General features: G+C 45.4%; 1 protein-coding gene across 3 annotated transcripts in view; it reads right to left on the reverse strand.

Moving 5' to 3' along the window:
- The window catches only part of EPHB1 (EPH receptor B1), a 457,376-nt gene that overhangs the window by 10,050 nt on the left and 432,109 nt on the right, over window positions 1–15,217 (reverse strand). For all 3 annotated transcript variants that reach the window (XM_030816782.1, XM_003265255.3, XM_030816781.1), the window contains exon 13: window positions 6,578–6,727. In XM_030816782.1, the coding sequence (XP_030672642.1) occupies window positions 6,578–6,727 (150 nt within the window). The remainder of the gene's footprint in view (window positions 1–6,577; window positions 6,728–15,217) is intronic.

The following is a 15,217-nucleotide window of genomic DNA, read 5'->3' on the forward strand; positions in this document are numbered from 1 at the left end:
ACCCACTATTTATAAAGGATGTCCTCAAAACTTGTGATGGACTCATTCTTTCATTTGGAAGGGAAGAGAAAGGGAGGAAAGGGATGAGCATTGATGGCGCACTTACTCCATGCTAGAGACCCTCTGGATGCCTCCTCTGCATTATTTGCCATATTCCTCATGAGGCAGCAACATGAATGGGCTTGGTTAAACAAATTGGTTCAAATCAATGACAACAGTCAAAATAACAAGGTGGTCCAAAATGAATACCATCAATCAGATTTTGGTAATTTTCACAAATGCCAGAGAGTAATTTTGTAAAGATTTTAGGAACGTTAAGTACATTGTCTGTTTTTCATCCAGTACATCTTAACTTCAAACACATTTAAATCAATTATGCCTACTCTGTGCTTTTTACATTAAAAAAAATTGTAAGTGACGCAAGTGCTAAACATATGAATTTATTATGGTACACCCATAATGCAACAGAAGGCCTAAAATACGATGTAGGCCCTAAAGTGATACTACAAAAGTCTATCTATTGAAATGGAAATATGCTCATATTGTAATAGGTAAAAGAGCTGGCTGCATAACTTCAGGTATAGTATAATCTTGCTTTGTAAAAAACAAAATAAAAACCAACTATTATAGATATGCATAGAAAAGACCTTGGAAGGATATACAGCATGGTGTTAATAGCAGTTGCCTCTGGATAGGCAGAAACCTGAATATTTTTCATGTCTTTTTCTTTGTTTGTTTGAATTTTTTATTTTCTATAATACTCCTGCATTGGTTTTATATTAAAATAAACAGTTAAAGCATTTTAAACAACAAAGGAAATAATTTGGAGTTCAGGGTGTTTTTGGTGTTTTTGCCTCTACTTAAAAAATAATGAGATTCATTTCAACTGATTATTCTTTCTTTTTTGTATACTTTATAAATTGGTCAAAAAGTGAGTATTTTCAGTTAGTTTAGTTTTTACAATTTCTATGCATAGTATGTAGGACATGAGATAAAATGATAACCAAGTCATTGGAGATAATCAAAGTGTATTAGTTCTTCCATTCAACAGGGTGAAAATCAAGCATACAAACCATATCAATTTTATCACTATATTTAAAAATCCAGTGACTGGGAATACTCACTTTTGAACACTGTGTTGCACTGACAATCTTTTTTCTCCTCTAAACTGTTGTCAATCAAATTCCCCTGCTATCCTCTGAGGACAACCATTTTAACCCTATTTTCCCATGAGAAAATGGAGGCATGAGCAGTGAAATAATTTGCCCAGGGGCATGCATCTAGCAAAAGATAGGGCTGGGAATAAATCACAGTGGTGCTTGATTTTAAGTTTTGAATACTTCAAAAGCCATATTTCCTAGGCCTCTGTTGGGCTGCCATAGTAATCTCAGCCTGGAGAACAGCCCCTGGAGGTGTCAGGTGTCTTCTTGGCATGCAACAAGGGCATGGGGCTAAACTAAATAATCTATGAGAATGAGCAGCTGTGCATCATTCCCATCAGCCTGGCTCACAAACCCCGCACCCTTTTCCAGTTCCTTCCAAGTAACTAGATTGAGGGTCCCAGTCACAGAATCTCCAAGTGGGATTACCCATTGAATGGCCCCTAGAGCTCCTTCTGGGTTGCATAAGGGCAAGTTAGGTAGGGCCAGCAGGAGGAGCTAGAGTCCAAATTCAACCCCTCACCATGCCAGGGGTCCCCAAATTCTCCCAGTGCAGGGCAGTTAATGTTCCTGGTGGTCCCCTAAACTAATGGCATCTCTGCTCAGATCATTAGATGCTAGAGCCCCAGATACTAATTTTCCTCACTGACAAGACAGCTCTACCACCTGTCCTGGAACAAGAAGGAGCACTGGAGTCAGGGCCTTTCTGCAAGAGCACAGCTCCATGATGTGACCAGCTGACCCAACCTCTTTTGGCAAGGGATCAAGAGAATGGGGACTCATGCACATGCTGAGTCTTCTGCCTGTGAGCTCTAGACTGAATGTAACTCAATTCTGTTTCCCTTGTTGCCTCCACTGCATGGCATCATGGCATCTCATTGGCTTTTTTTTTTTTTTTCAGATGGTGTCTTGCTCCGTTACCCATGCTGGAGTGCAGCGGCACAATCTCGGATCACTGCAACCTCCACCTCCTGGGTTCAAGCGATTCTCCTGCCTCAGCCTCCCGAGTAGCTGGGACTACAGGCACGCACCACCATGCCCTGAAAACTCTTGTATTTTTAGAAGAGACAGGGTTTCACCACATTGGCCAGGATGGTCTCGGTCTCTTGACCCTGTGATCTGCCCGCCTCGGCCTCCCAAAGTGCTGGGATTACAGGCACGGGCTGCTTTTTTTTTTTTTTTTTTGAAGACTGTCCTGGTATTTGTTTTCGTATTTGCTCTTTGTTTGGTATGTTTACTTTCTTTTTAAGAGGACATCAAAAAGTCACTGATTTCTCCTTTCTGGGCAGGTCAGCTAGGAGCACAGGTCCATTTGGCTGTGTTGGTGATAGTACTACATGGTGCATAGACCTTGGAAGGCTGGTTTCAAATCCAAGTTCCATTTCTTATTACCTATAGAACCTTGGGAGAGTCACCTGACTTCCTGAAACTTCACAGATGAGATTGTTACAAAGATTAAATGACACTGAAGTGATGCGTGTTGAGCACAGCGCAGAGGAGTAGTAGGATGAATCCTCATCACACAGAAGGTGTCATTACGGCTGTGTCTATTTTAGTAGATGTCTTCTCAGCAAAGAAGGGAGTTACTACTGCTCATTTTGGAGGTCCAGGAAGATAGTATTTGAAAAGCACCAAGGACTTTTCTCACTTTCCAGGGTAGAGCATAGCCGTGGAAACCCCCTACCATGTTTGTGTTTAGAAAATGGGACTTTACTTCATTTGTTACTTCTTGTAAATAATTTTGTTGTTATTACTTGAGCTGATAATCTGGGAGCATTAATACTTCTTGCACATAGGGAAAAAAGTGTCCTTTACCCTTCAGCCCAAAGAAAAAAATACTGAGGTCACTCATTGGTATATGAGTAGCATTTATCCACTCAAGTCTTTGATTGAAGTACAATGCCTTTGGAGATTTTTATTCTCTTCTTTAGGATATGTGTGTTTTCTAAATTTCTGAGCACATAAAATTTATAGTCAAATTACAATATCATTATATCAAAAAATAACTTTGATCTTCTAATGGGACTTTGAGATCATTCTCTGTCACACTTGCCTCACTAGCAGGTATGGGGAACAGGGAGGAGGAGTGGAGAAACGCCTTCATTCTGGCCATGTGAATGACAGTGACCACGTTTGAATTGTATGGAAAGATATGGCCTAAGGTTGGAGGCACAGGATGTCTTACTGAGCAGAGTTGAAAACAGAAGTGAATTCTGGGCTCCTTTCATTGGGCCATAAGAGGATGAGATAAGTGGCTATTAAGAAGATTGAAGATTAGAATGAAATCAGATGGCATTTCCAGAGAGAAGTAAAAGTAAATCTCTGGGGGTAAGGAGACCAGTCTAGGCAACTGTTACCCAGAGCTCTCTGCTGTCTCATTTTGAAAGTTCAGCAACAACTCTTTCGGCCATTGCAAAGGCCAGTGTAAGCAAATGTCCTGGGATCTAATTAAAGGGGCAGGGAGGAGGTGTGGTGAGGGGTTGCCTTTATTCACCTGTACTGAGAAACGGTAGGTACACACGTTCTGTAGGGATCAGGTGCAGGTAGTCTGACCCCAGGTGCTCTCCAGGACGGGGTGGAGTGACTAGAACTCCTCTGGGAAGTGGGCAGAGCCCCTCCTGTTGCCCTTGTATTTTCAGGGCCTGCTCCCGGCTATCCCCAGACATGTATTTCCCATTAGTGAGTCAGGCTGTGGGTAGTGCCTTGTACTGGGGAGAGGGAAGTGGAGGAACTCAGAGCAGTGGAGAAACCAGGGCAGAGCGGGTTAAGTCAAGCTCTGATGTTTCAATAAGACTGCAGCTCCTCTCCACAGACACTGCCACTCTCATTATCTCTGTCAATCAGATCCAAGCAGCAGAACTTCCAAGTTGCTCTCTCTGGCTGACAAACTCTCTGTACATGTTCAAAGACCTTCCTGGGCTCTGGAAGCCTAATTACCGGCACTCCGACTTGCCTCTGCAATTCTCTTCCTTAAAACCTTTCAATTGTCATCTGTAAAATCCTTTACCGCCACCACCTTGGTGGTTTCTGATGAGTGAGGCTTCAGCCCGGCAGCTGGGAGCCCCTCCTGGCTCTCTCCCAGGCCAGGTTGTAAGAAGCTTTTTGAATGGGCATGAAGTCACCTCTTGCCTCCCACGAGGAGCAAAATTGCACTTGAGACAATGCTTAGGGGCTTTATTTTGAAGGAGCATGCAAAATTAGAATAAACTGCTACTCTGCAGATGTTCTTATTCCCTCTGAGACCCATCTCAAACGTCAAATATCCAGGAAGTCTTCCCTTACCTCCTCCACTGAAATGTTCTCAAAGCCCCATGTTTATGCCACTGGACTGTAAAACCCTCTAGAATCAGCAAGCACAGTGCTTAGTCACAACTAGCATACACTGATTGTGTGTTAAATGAATAATTTGGGAATTCTGGAAGTCTAATATCAGAAATTGTATTTGTTTTTAGCATTGACAGAAAATATCTTGAATGTGAAATCTTGCTTGTCAGACAGTTTTGTAATTCATTCTGTAAATGCTGAATTGTTCTTAATCAGATTAAGGTTCTGGGTAGGATAAGATGGGTCTGATTTTTCTTTTCTTTTTCTTTCTTTCTCTCCCACTCTTTTTTTTTTTTTGAGACAGGGTCCCACTCTGTCACCCAGGCTGGAATGCAGTGGCGCGATCTTGGCTCACTGCAACCTCCGCCTCCAAGGCTCAAGCAATTTTTGTGCCTCAGACTCCCGAGTAGCTGGGATTACAAGCATGCGCCACCACACCTGGCTAATTTGTATTTTTAGCAGAGACAAAGTTTTACCACATTGACCACGCTGGTCTCAAAGTCCGGGTCTCAAGCGATCCTGGTCTCAAAGTCCGGGTCTCAAGCAATCCACCTGCCTCCACCTTCCAAGGTGCTGGGACTACAAGCGCGAGCCACTGCGCCCTGCTGGGTCTGCTTTTTCTACTAACACGTTATACTTATTTAGCAGCTGGTGTAGACAGAACCAGGGTGCAGCTGATTTCATAAAAGCAGGCTTTGCACTAACTCCACCGCTTACTGAGTTGACATGCTTCAGGAGCAGAGGCAAGGTGTTGCTAATCCCAGATAATAGAGGACCTAGACACCAGCCATAGTTGACTTCAGGACCTGGTTAATGGTGCAGCCATTTCACCCACTCCAGGCTGGAGCCACTCTTCCCATGGCAACCGGGAGTACTGCCATAGAAGTACCCCAGCTCCTCTTTCCACAGTCTCTCTGGGAAATTGTCACCTTTCTCAATCTTCTGAGCAGCTGCCATGGCACTAAACCTTTCGCAGGATAGGAGACTTGCTGACTCCACAGCTTACAAGTTCCTCAGTGTCCACCCCAGCACAGAGGGGGTTACAGTGTGGCTGGCTGCCAGTGGACTCAGATCTGAACTGGGGACCGTTCTTTCTCTTTAAGCTGTAAGTTGGGAAGGATAAAAACTGCCCCCTCCCAAAGTGATGGGAAGGGCAAGCAGAGAACATAGGTATGCAGCTTTACAAATTGGAATGCTCTCAGCTCCAAGAGGAGGGTATGTATTCAAAACACAAAAGAGGCCTGGTCCCTGGAGAGGGTGAGAGGCAGTGTTGAAATTCAGGCAGGACTTTTCATTGGAGACTTATCAAAGCAAATCATCCGAAAAAGGCTTCCTCACCTTTTAGTAAGTATGGAGCAAAGGTTCTCATGTGGAACATTCCAAAAAGCCTCTATTTAAGGCATGTTAGATGACCCTTCTCTTCCTTTCTCACCCTTTTCCCTTGAGGGCATCCTGGGGGAGTGTTGACCTCCCCACAGACAGGGACCCTCTCCTGTGGCCCATCTGAAGCTGACCAGCTTTGGAAAGCTTTCCACCTCTTCCTTCACTGATAGGTGATATGGGATCATAGAAGAGTGAATTCTCAGGGAAGAAGGGCCCTTTCCAATTCCTGTCTTTAAAGCTAACAGGTACAAGTCCCACACACAAACTGCGACTGGCTCAATGGAGTATAGTCATCAGAGGCAGACCCAGGCCCTGGCCCTCAGTCCAGTGCCTCCTTCCCCTCTGTCGTTCATGGGGAAGGAAAACACAGAACCTGAACGCTTAGAAGCAGGATAGACTTTACTGCTTAATTTGGGGCTGATCTATTCATGGTCCTCAGCCATTTGGAAACAGCCTGTTGTCTCTTGGGTTGGAGTCTGTGGCCTTGGCACCTCTACAGGCTTTGTGGTTATAGGGACTTTCATACCTCCATGCTGGGCTCCTTGATTAGTTCCAACATCCATGCTAAGGGTGTCCCTGTATCCCCTGCCTTGAACACTGCAGGTTCAGGTTATGAGGCCGTGAGCTGAAAACAGGAGGAATTGGTATGCTACTGCCTTTGGGATCCCTTTGATGGGGGTTTGTGGTGACCAAGTGCTGCTGATACTCACATCTTGGTTGGACATATCCCAATAGGGTCTCTCTCCAAATGACATGACTTCCCACATGACAATCCCATAGCTCCAAACGTCGCTGGCTGAAGTGAACTTGCGGTAGGCAATGGCCTCTGGAGCTGTCCATCTCACGGGGATCTTCCCTCCCTGAAAGAAGGAGAAGGCATGGTCAGCCCAACAATCAGGTTTCTGATTGAAGGCAGGCAATAAAAAACTTGGCATGCACATTCTTCCAAACTCTCACTCCCATATCTTTTGAATTATGACAGGCAGGCTATTCTTGCTTCATGCACAAGCTATGTTGCTGTGCCTAGTTAGAGAAGCTCAAGGTGACCAGCATGCCTGTGCTGGCCTCTAGCCTTATGTGGATACACCACATGTGCCCTGGCTCCCTATATGTGGATTCCAATGTTGCTGCAGGGGAGGTGGATGGGAGGAGAGAGGGTAACTGTCATAAAACTCACTGGAACTACCTGAGATCGGCTACATGAGAAACAAGTTATGGTTTCCTTTGTTCCCTAGCAATGTAAAAGCTAACACATTTGGGTCAGAAGGAATTGCAATGGTACAAAAGGAAAGAATAGTGATGAGGCATGCCTCCTGGAGAGCCCTGCCACTACAAGTTCATGCTATGCTGCCCTCTGCCCCATTTTCATTGCATTCCACCTCTGGGGGGCAGGTTTCCCTAACTGTAGCATGCAGATAGCCCTGGGCTTCATGAGGGTTGAATGGTCCCAGTGCTGTGGTCTTTCTACATGCTGGCTGTCCTGCCAGCCCTTCAGTGGAGGTCAAGATTCCAGAGTCTGGAGATGCCCTTTTCTATAGGACCACCCTTAGGCTTGTTTCTCCTTCTTGCCTCCAATCCCACACTGGAAGTTTCTAAATTGGCTCTCTGCTTGGCCCTCAGCTTGTCTGCCAGACCTTGGCCAGTTTTGTTTACCTAAGGGATTCACATCTATCCATTCATTCATCCATCCCATCAACAAATAGGCAATAAGCACCACTTTGTGCCAGGTCTGCTGAGAAGCTGGTGTCCCAGAAATGAGCCAGTGTCCCTGCCCTCAAGCTGAACAGGACAGTGGGGAGACAGACAAGAAAACAGAAACTTAAAATGTATTGTTAAAAACATTGAAAAGTGAGAGAAGATGAAGATGAGAGTGGGCACAAGGTGTTCTGAAAACCAGAGGAGACTCCCCAACACAGGGAAGGGTCAGGGAAGGCAGGAGCTGTTAGAGAAGCGGTTTCTGGTGGTGGTTAAGAACTCCTGGAGACTTTGTCTGGGTTTGGATACCAGTACTGCCTCTTTTTACCTGTGTGGCGGGGGCAAGTAACCTACCTCTCTGTGCCTCAGTTTCTCATCAGCACCTACACAGCCCAGTGTTAACTATTATTTTCACTATGCTCAGCCCTAGAGAACAAGTAGAAGTTAACCAGGCAGAGTGACTGGAGGAGGGAAGTCCAGGCAGAGAGCAGCTTTCTCAATAGCCAGGGATAAGAGAGAGGCTGGGACATACAAGCAATCTACAATGGCTGAAGCACGGAGTTTCTGAAGGAGAAGTAATGGGAGGTGAGCATAGAGCAGACAGCTGGCATGGCCTGTGCTGTCCAGCATCAGTGCCAATTACAGCTGTTAAACAGGGTGCTCACCAAGGCTGTCCTCCAAAGCTCATCACTCCCTATAGCAAATATGACCCCCCTTTTCAGTTTTTCATGCCAAATGCCAGGATTTCACCCCATCGTGCTTTTTTTCCATGCTTAGGCTCTGTCTCACTCCATACTACATGGATCATGAAGCTGCTGACTGCAGCAGTAACAGCACAGAGCAGGCACGGCAGCTCCCTCACTCCCCTCCTCATTTACCTCATGCCTCCACTGAAAGAGGATATTTTTATACTGCCCATTCTTACAATCTGCTCAAGTCACCAAAGATACATGGTTGACGTTAGCAAAAATACTGTAAAAATGTAAAAATGGTTAACCCGAGCTAGGCAGTAAAAAAAAAAGGAGCAAACAGCAAAGTGTATTTTTATCTGGTTTCCTATCTGGAGCCTGGGAGGAATAAAGGCAACCAGGCTGGACCTCCGCAGGCACACATCCCACTTTCTGCAAAGAAGACAGTCCTAATTTCCCCTGAGGATGGTGGCAGGCTTTTGTGGTGGGGGAGATGTCCTCAGCTCAAGTGCCAGCTACACGACAAATGCCTGGAGGGCATGCTCAGGCTGTGGCTGCAGCAGGACTCTGTTCTCATCATCCCCCAGAACATGAATGAATTTACCGTTTTTATCTACATGTTTCCCATGGCTGGGAAGAGAGGTGGAGAATTCATCCAGTGAAGCAGCAGCTACCAAACACCTGGAGGTCAATGTCTGACAGTGCAGAGACCCCAAGTTGTGTGTTGCCATTAGGGGAGGTGCTGTTGTCACACCTCGAGATGGCTTGGGCTCCCCCAGAAAAGAGGGGCTTTGGTTCTCTCAAAATACCTGGGTTAAGTGAGGTAGGAGAGAGTTGGAGTTTAATTAGTATACTGTGTGTGTGTGGTGTGTGAGTGAGAGAGAGAGAGACAGAGACAGAGAACCAGATTGTGTGTGAGGATGTATCAATCTGTGTGTGAGAGTGGGAGACAGTGAAAACTTGGCAGTGTAGGTCTCTGAGTAAAAGAGAGTTAGGGCTTGCTTATCTTTTGTGTGTGTTTGTGTCAGAGAGAGGAGGGGAGATGACAGTGTGGCTCTTCTGAATTTCAAAGAGGTGATTTGGGAGTCTGAGAGTGTCCTCCTCTGCCAAGTCTGGAGCAAACCCCAGGGGCTGTCAGTGACAGCTGTGGAGTCGCTCCCTCTTGCCTGGAAAGTGGCAGTGCCTGGCCCACAGCAAGGAGCCTCCAGCCCTCCTGCCACCTTGCACTGTTGGGCCTCACTGAACATGGAGCTTGGGCTGTCACCACCGCCCCCCTCCATCCCAGCAGGTGGCTGAGCCTTCGAGAAGAGCCCCTGGACAGGCAGGTGACAGCTTGTCATGGCAGGCTCTCCTGCTCAGCTGAAGAGAAGGGGGACACTGACCTGGGAGGCAGAACAAAAGGAAATGCAAAGTCAGGGGACCACAAGAGTGGGCACTTTGTTTCCTAGGAATTTTAAACCTTCCTTCCATCTTTTCAAACATCATTGTCAATGTTGCCTTCTGGTGCTCAGAGGTAATCATGGTGATGATTATTGATATAATCAATATCAATAATTGACATAATTAATATTATCAAGTGATGATTATAACTTGTCTTCAATTATGTGAAAGGAAATCTATTAATTTAGAGGATGGTGACCAGCCCTGTGGAGGGAAGCAAAAGAAAAGGAAGTAGAACCCTGCTGCAGCAGGCAGGGTTCTGCCAGCCAGGCGGTCCTGCTGCTGCTGCATGAGGAACTTGGACCAGACACCAGGGCCAACACAGCCATGTGACTTTAAAGTGCCCTAAGAGCTCCCAGCTCCCCAGTGCGGGCATGAGGAGGGGCATAGAGGAGTGCTTGCTCCACTGGGTGGTGAGGAACATCAGGGAAAAATTCTCAGGGCAGTGAAGAATGCATGGGGCTCACTGGAAAGGAATCTGCATTCATACAGACACAGAAGTGCTGACACTGGGCTTGGGGAGAGCACTGTTCCTGGCAGGGGTTTCTATGAGGTACCAGATGACTTGCTCCCCCGGGGGATGCTAAGGGCATGGGTCTGCTTTCTGCAGGGACTGGATTTCCCTAGAGCTGCCGCAGGGGTCACTGTTGGAGCATGGGGGAGGGAGAAGAGAAGAAGAGGAAGAGGCAGCTCACTGTCATTAGGGGTCTGAGTTCCCTTCAAGACTTCATACACACCTTCCACACAGAGCTTTGCACTGAATGGTTGTGTTGCCAAGAATTCTTCAAATGTTTGAAAACCACTGCTTCAGAATAATTATGTCTTAGCTCAGATATAAGATAAACTTAAGTGTGTGTGTGTGTGTGTGTGTGTGTGTATAGAATTTGCTGAACTAAGAGAAGATATCTGGCAGTGAATTAATCCTAACCCTGCCATCCTCAAGGTCATCTGCTGACCCACATCCACACCTGCCAGCAGGTGTGATGCCAACGGGTAGAAGCTCTCGGTGTAGAGGCATTTTAGTCCCTCAGCTTCAGAGAGCCTGCAGCAAGCATCTATGTAGCACCCATTCTGTCCTCAGTACTCTGCTGGGGACATGGAAATGATGAGCCTCAGCCCTACTCTCAATGGGCAATGGATGTCCCTAACACCATACAGCCAGCACACTGTCTTGCCACAGTGAGGTTACAGAAGTACAACACATAGCTTTGGTTCCAGAGCCCACCCAAGTATGAAGTTTTCCAGGCCAAGGTCCAGGCATATGACTGATTCCTTTTGCTAATTACTTATTGTTGAGAAGCCCAGAGGGTAGCACTTCTATGTGTCTGGGCATTGCTACAGCACTTTTCTCCACCATCTTGTGTGAGATGAAATCTCAATGGGATTATGGCAGAAATCCAGCCACTCATGAATACTGAGTATTGTGTTCATGGACTTGTTCACCAAATACTTCTGTTGTGCAGCATGAGAGAATCCCCTTCAAGTTGGGAAGTGATAGGTTCATGGCTGAGTGTATCATGAAATGGCTCTGAATTTCATAATGCCCGCTATTCCAAAAGGTTTATAATATATAAAGTATATTGAGGTTGTTGTGAAAGTCCAACATGATAGATATTGAAAACACACAGGTGGAGCCAAGATGGCCGAATAGGAACAGCTCCGGTCTCCAGCTCCCAACCTGAGCGACACAGAAGACAGGTGATTTCTGCATTTCTGCTTGAGGCACTGGTTTCATCTCACTAGGGAGTGCCAAACAGTGGGTGCAGGACAGTCGGTGAAGCGCACTGTGCGCGAGCCGAAGCAGGGCGAGGCATTGCCTCACTCGGGAAGCGCAAGGGGTCAGGGAGTTCCCTTTCCTAGTGAAAGAAAGGGGTAACAGACGGCACCTGGAATATCGGGTCAGTCCCACTCTAATACTGCGCTTTTCCAACGGGCCTGGAAAACGGCACACTAGGAGATTGTGTCCCGCACCTGGCTCGGAGGGTCCTATGCCCACAGAGTCTCGCTGATTGCTAGCACAGCAGTCTGAGATCAAGCTGCAAGGCAGCAGCGAGGCTGGGGGAGGGGCGCCCACCATTGCCCAGGCTTGCTTAGGTAAATAAAGCAGCCAGGAAGCTGGAACTGGGTGGAGCCCGCCACAGCTCAAGGAGGTCTGCCTGCCTCTGTAGGCTCCACCTCTGGGGGCAGGGCACAGACAAACAAAAAGTCAGCAGGAACCTCCTCAGAATTAAATGTCTCTGTCTGACTGACGGCTTTGAAGACAGTAGTGGTTCTCCCAGCACGCAGCTGGAGATCTGAGAATGGACAGACTGCCTCCTAAAGTGGGTCCCTCACCCCTGAGCAGCCTAACTGGGAGGCACCCCCCCAGTACGGACAGACTGACACCTCACTCGGCCGGGTACTCCTCTGAGACAAAACTTCCAGAGGAACTATCAGACAGCTGAATTTGTGGTCTCACGAAAATCTGCTGTTCTGCAGCCACCGCTGCTGACACCCAGCCAAACAGGTTCTGGAGTGGACCTCTAGTAAACTCCAACAGACCTACAGCTGAGGGTCCTGTCGGGTAGAAGGAAAACTAACAAACAGAAAGGACATCCACACCAAAAACCCATCTGTACATCACCATCATCAAAGACCAAAAGTAGATAAAACCACAAAGATGGGGAAAAAACAGAGCAGAAAAACTGGAAACTCTAAAAAGCAGAGCACCTCTCCTCCGAAGGAACGCAGTTCCTCACCAGCAACGGAACAAAGCTGGATGGAGGATGACTTTGACGAGTTGAGAGAAGAAGGCTTCAGACGATCAAACTACTCTGAGCTATGGGAGGAAATTCAAAACAATAGCAAAGAAGTTAAAAACTTTGAAAAAAAATTAGAAGAATGGATAACTAGAATAACCAATGGAGAGAAGGGCTTAAAGGAGCTGATGGAGCTGAAAGCCAAGTTTCGAGAACTACGCGAAGATTGCAGAAGCCTCGGTAGCAGATGCGATCAACTGGAAGAAAGGGTATCGCTGATGGAAGATGAAATGAATGAAATGAAGTGAGAAGGGGAGTTTAGAGAAAAAAGAATAAAAAGAAATGAACAAAGACTCCAAGAAATTTGGGACTATGTGAAAAGACCAAACCTACATCTGATTGGTGTACCTGAAAATGACGGGGAGAATGGAACCAAGTGGGAAAACACTCTGCAAGATATTATCCAGGAGAACTTCCCCAATCTAGCAAGGCAGGCCAACATTCAGATTCAGGAAATACAGAGAACGCCACAAAGACACTCCTCGAGAAGAGCAACTCCAAGACACATAATTGTCAGATTCACCAAAGTTGAAATGAAGGAAAAAATGTTAAGGGCAGCCAGAGAGAAAGGTCGGGTTACCCACAAAGGGAAGCCCATCAGACTAACAGCTGATCTCTCGGCAGAAACTCTACAAGCCAGAAGAGAGTGGGGGCCGATATTCAACATTCTTAAAGAAAAGAATTTTCAACCCAGAATTTCATATCCAGCCAAACTAAGCTTCATAAGTGAAGGAGAAATAAAATACTTTACAGACAAGCAAATGCTGAGTGATTTTGTCACCAACAGGCCTGCCCTAAAAGAGCTCCTGAAGGAAGCACTAAACATGGAAAGGAACAACCGGTACCAGCCACTGCAAAAACATGCCAAATTGTAAAGACCATCGAGGCTAGGAAGAAACGGCATCTACTAACGAGCAAAATAACCAACTAACATCATAATGACAGGATCAGATTCACACATAACAATATTAACGTTAAATGTAAATGGACTAAATGCTCCAATTAAAAGACACAGACTGGCAAACTGGATAAGGAGTCAGGACCCATCAGTGTGCTGTATTCAGGAAACCCATCTCACGTGCAGAGACATACATAGACTCAAAATAAAGGGATGGAGGAAGATCTATCAAGCAACTGGAAAACAAAAAAAGGCAGGGGTTGCAATCCTAGTCTCTGATAAAATAGACTTTAAACCAACAAAGATCAAAAGAGACAAAGAAGGCCATTACATAATGGTAAAGGGATCAATTCAACAAGAAGAGCTAATATCCTAAATATATATGCACCCAACACAGGAGCACCCAGATTCATAAAGCAAGTCCTGAGTGACCTACAAAGGGACTTAAACTCCCACACAATAATAATGTGAGATTTTAACACCCCACTGTCAACATTAGACAGATCAATGAGACAGAAAGTTAACAAGGATATCCAGGAATTGAACTCAGCTCTACACAAAGTGGACCTAATAGACATCTACAGAACTCTCCACCCCAAATCAACAGAATATACATTTTTTTCAGCACCACACCACACCTATTCCAAAATTGACCACATAGTTGGAAGTAAAGCTCTCCTCAGCAAATGTAAAAGAACAGAAATTATAACAAACTGTCTCTCAGACCACAGTGCAATCAAACTAGAACTCAGGATCAAGAAACTCACTCAAAACCGCTCAACTACATGGAAACTGAACAACCTGCTCCTGAATGACTATTCGGTACATAACGAAATGAAGGCAGAAATAAAGATGTTCTTTGAAACCAACGAGAACAAAGACACAACATACCAGAATCTCTGGGACACGTTCAAAGCAGTGTGTAGAGGGAAATTTATAGCACTAAATGCCCACAAGAGAAAGCAGGAAAGATCCAAAATTGACACCCTAACATCACAATTAAAAGAACTAGAAAAGCAAGAGCAAACACATTCAAAAGCTAGCAGAAGGCTAGAAATAACTAAAATCAGAGCAGAACTGAAGGAAATAGAGACACAAAAAACCCTTCAAAAAATTAATGAATCCAGGAGCTGGTTTTTTGAAAAGATCAACAAAATTGATAAACCACTAGCAAGACTAATAAAGAAGAAAAGAGAGAAGAATCAAATAGACGCAATAAAAAATGAAAAAGGGGATATCACCACCGATCCCACAGAAATACAATCTACCATCAGAGAATACTACAAACACCTCTATGCAAATAACTAGAAAATCTAGAAGAAATGGATAAATTCCTTGACAAATACACCCTCCCAAGACTAAATCAGGAAGAAGTTGAATCTCTGAATAGAACAATAACAGGTTCTGAAATTGTGGCAATAATCAATAGTTTACCAACCAAAAAGAGTCCAGGACCTGATGGATTCACAGCCGAATTTTACCATAGGTACAAGGAGGAACTGGTACCATTCCTTCTGAAACTATTCCAATTGATAGAAAAAGAGGGAATCTTCCCTAACACATTTTATGAAGCCAGCATCGTCCTGATACCAAAGCCTGGCAGAGACGTAACCAAAAAAGAGAATTTCAGACCAATATCCTTGATGAACATTGATGCAAAAATCCTCAATAAAATACTGGCAAACCGAATCCAGCAGCACATCAAAAAGCTTATCCACCACAATCAAGTGGGCTTCATCCCTGGGATGCAAGGCTGGTTCAACATACGCAAATCAATAAATGTCACCCAGCATATAAACAGAACCAAAGACAAAAACCACATGATTATCT

The sequence above is a fragment of the Nomascus leucogenys genome, chromosome 8 (genome assembly GCF_006542625.1).
Source record: "Nomascus leucogenys isolate Asia chromosome 8, Asia_NLE_v1, whole genome shotgun sequence".
Taxonomy (NCBI): domain Eukaryota; kingdom Metazoa; phylum Chordata; class Mammalia; order Primates; family Hylobatidae; genus Nomascus; species Nomascus leucogenys.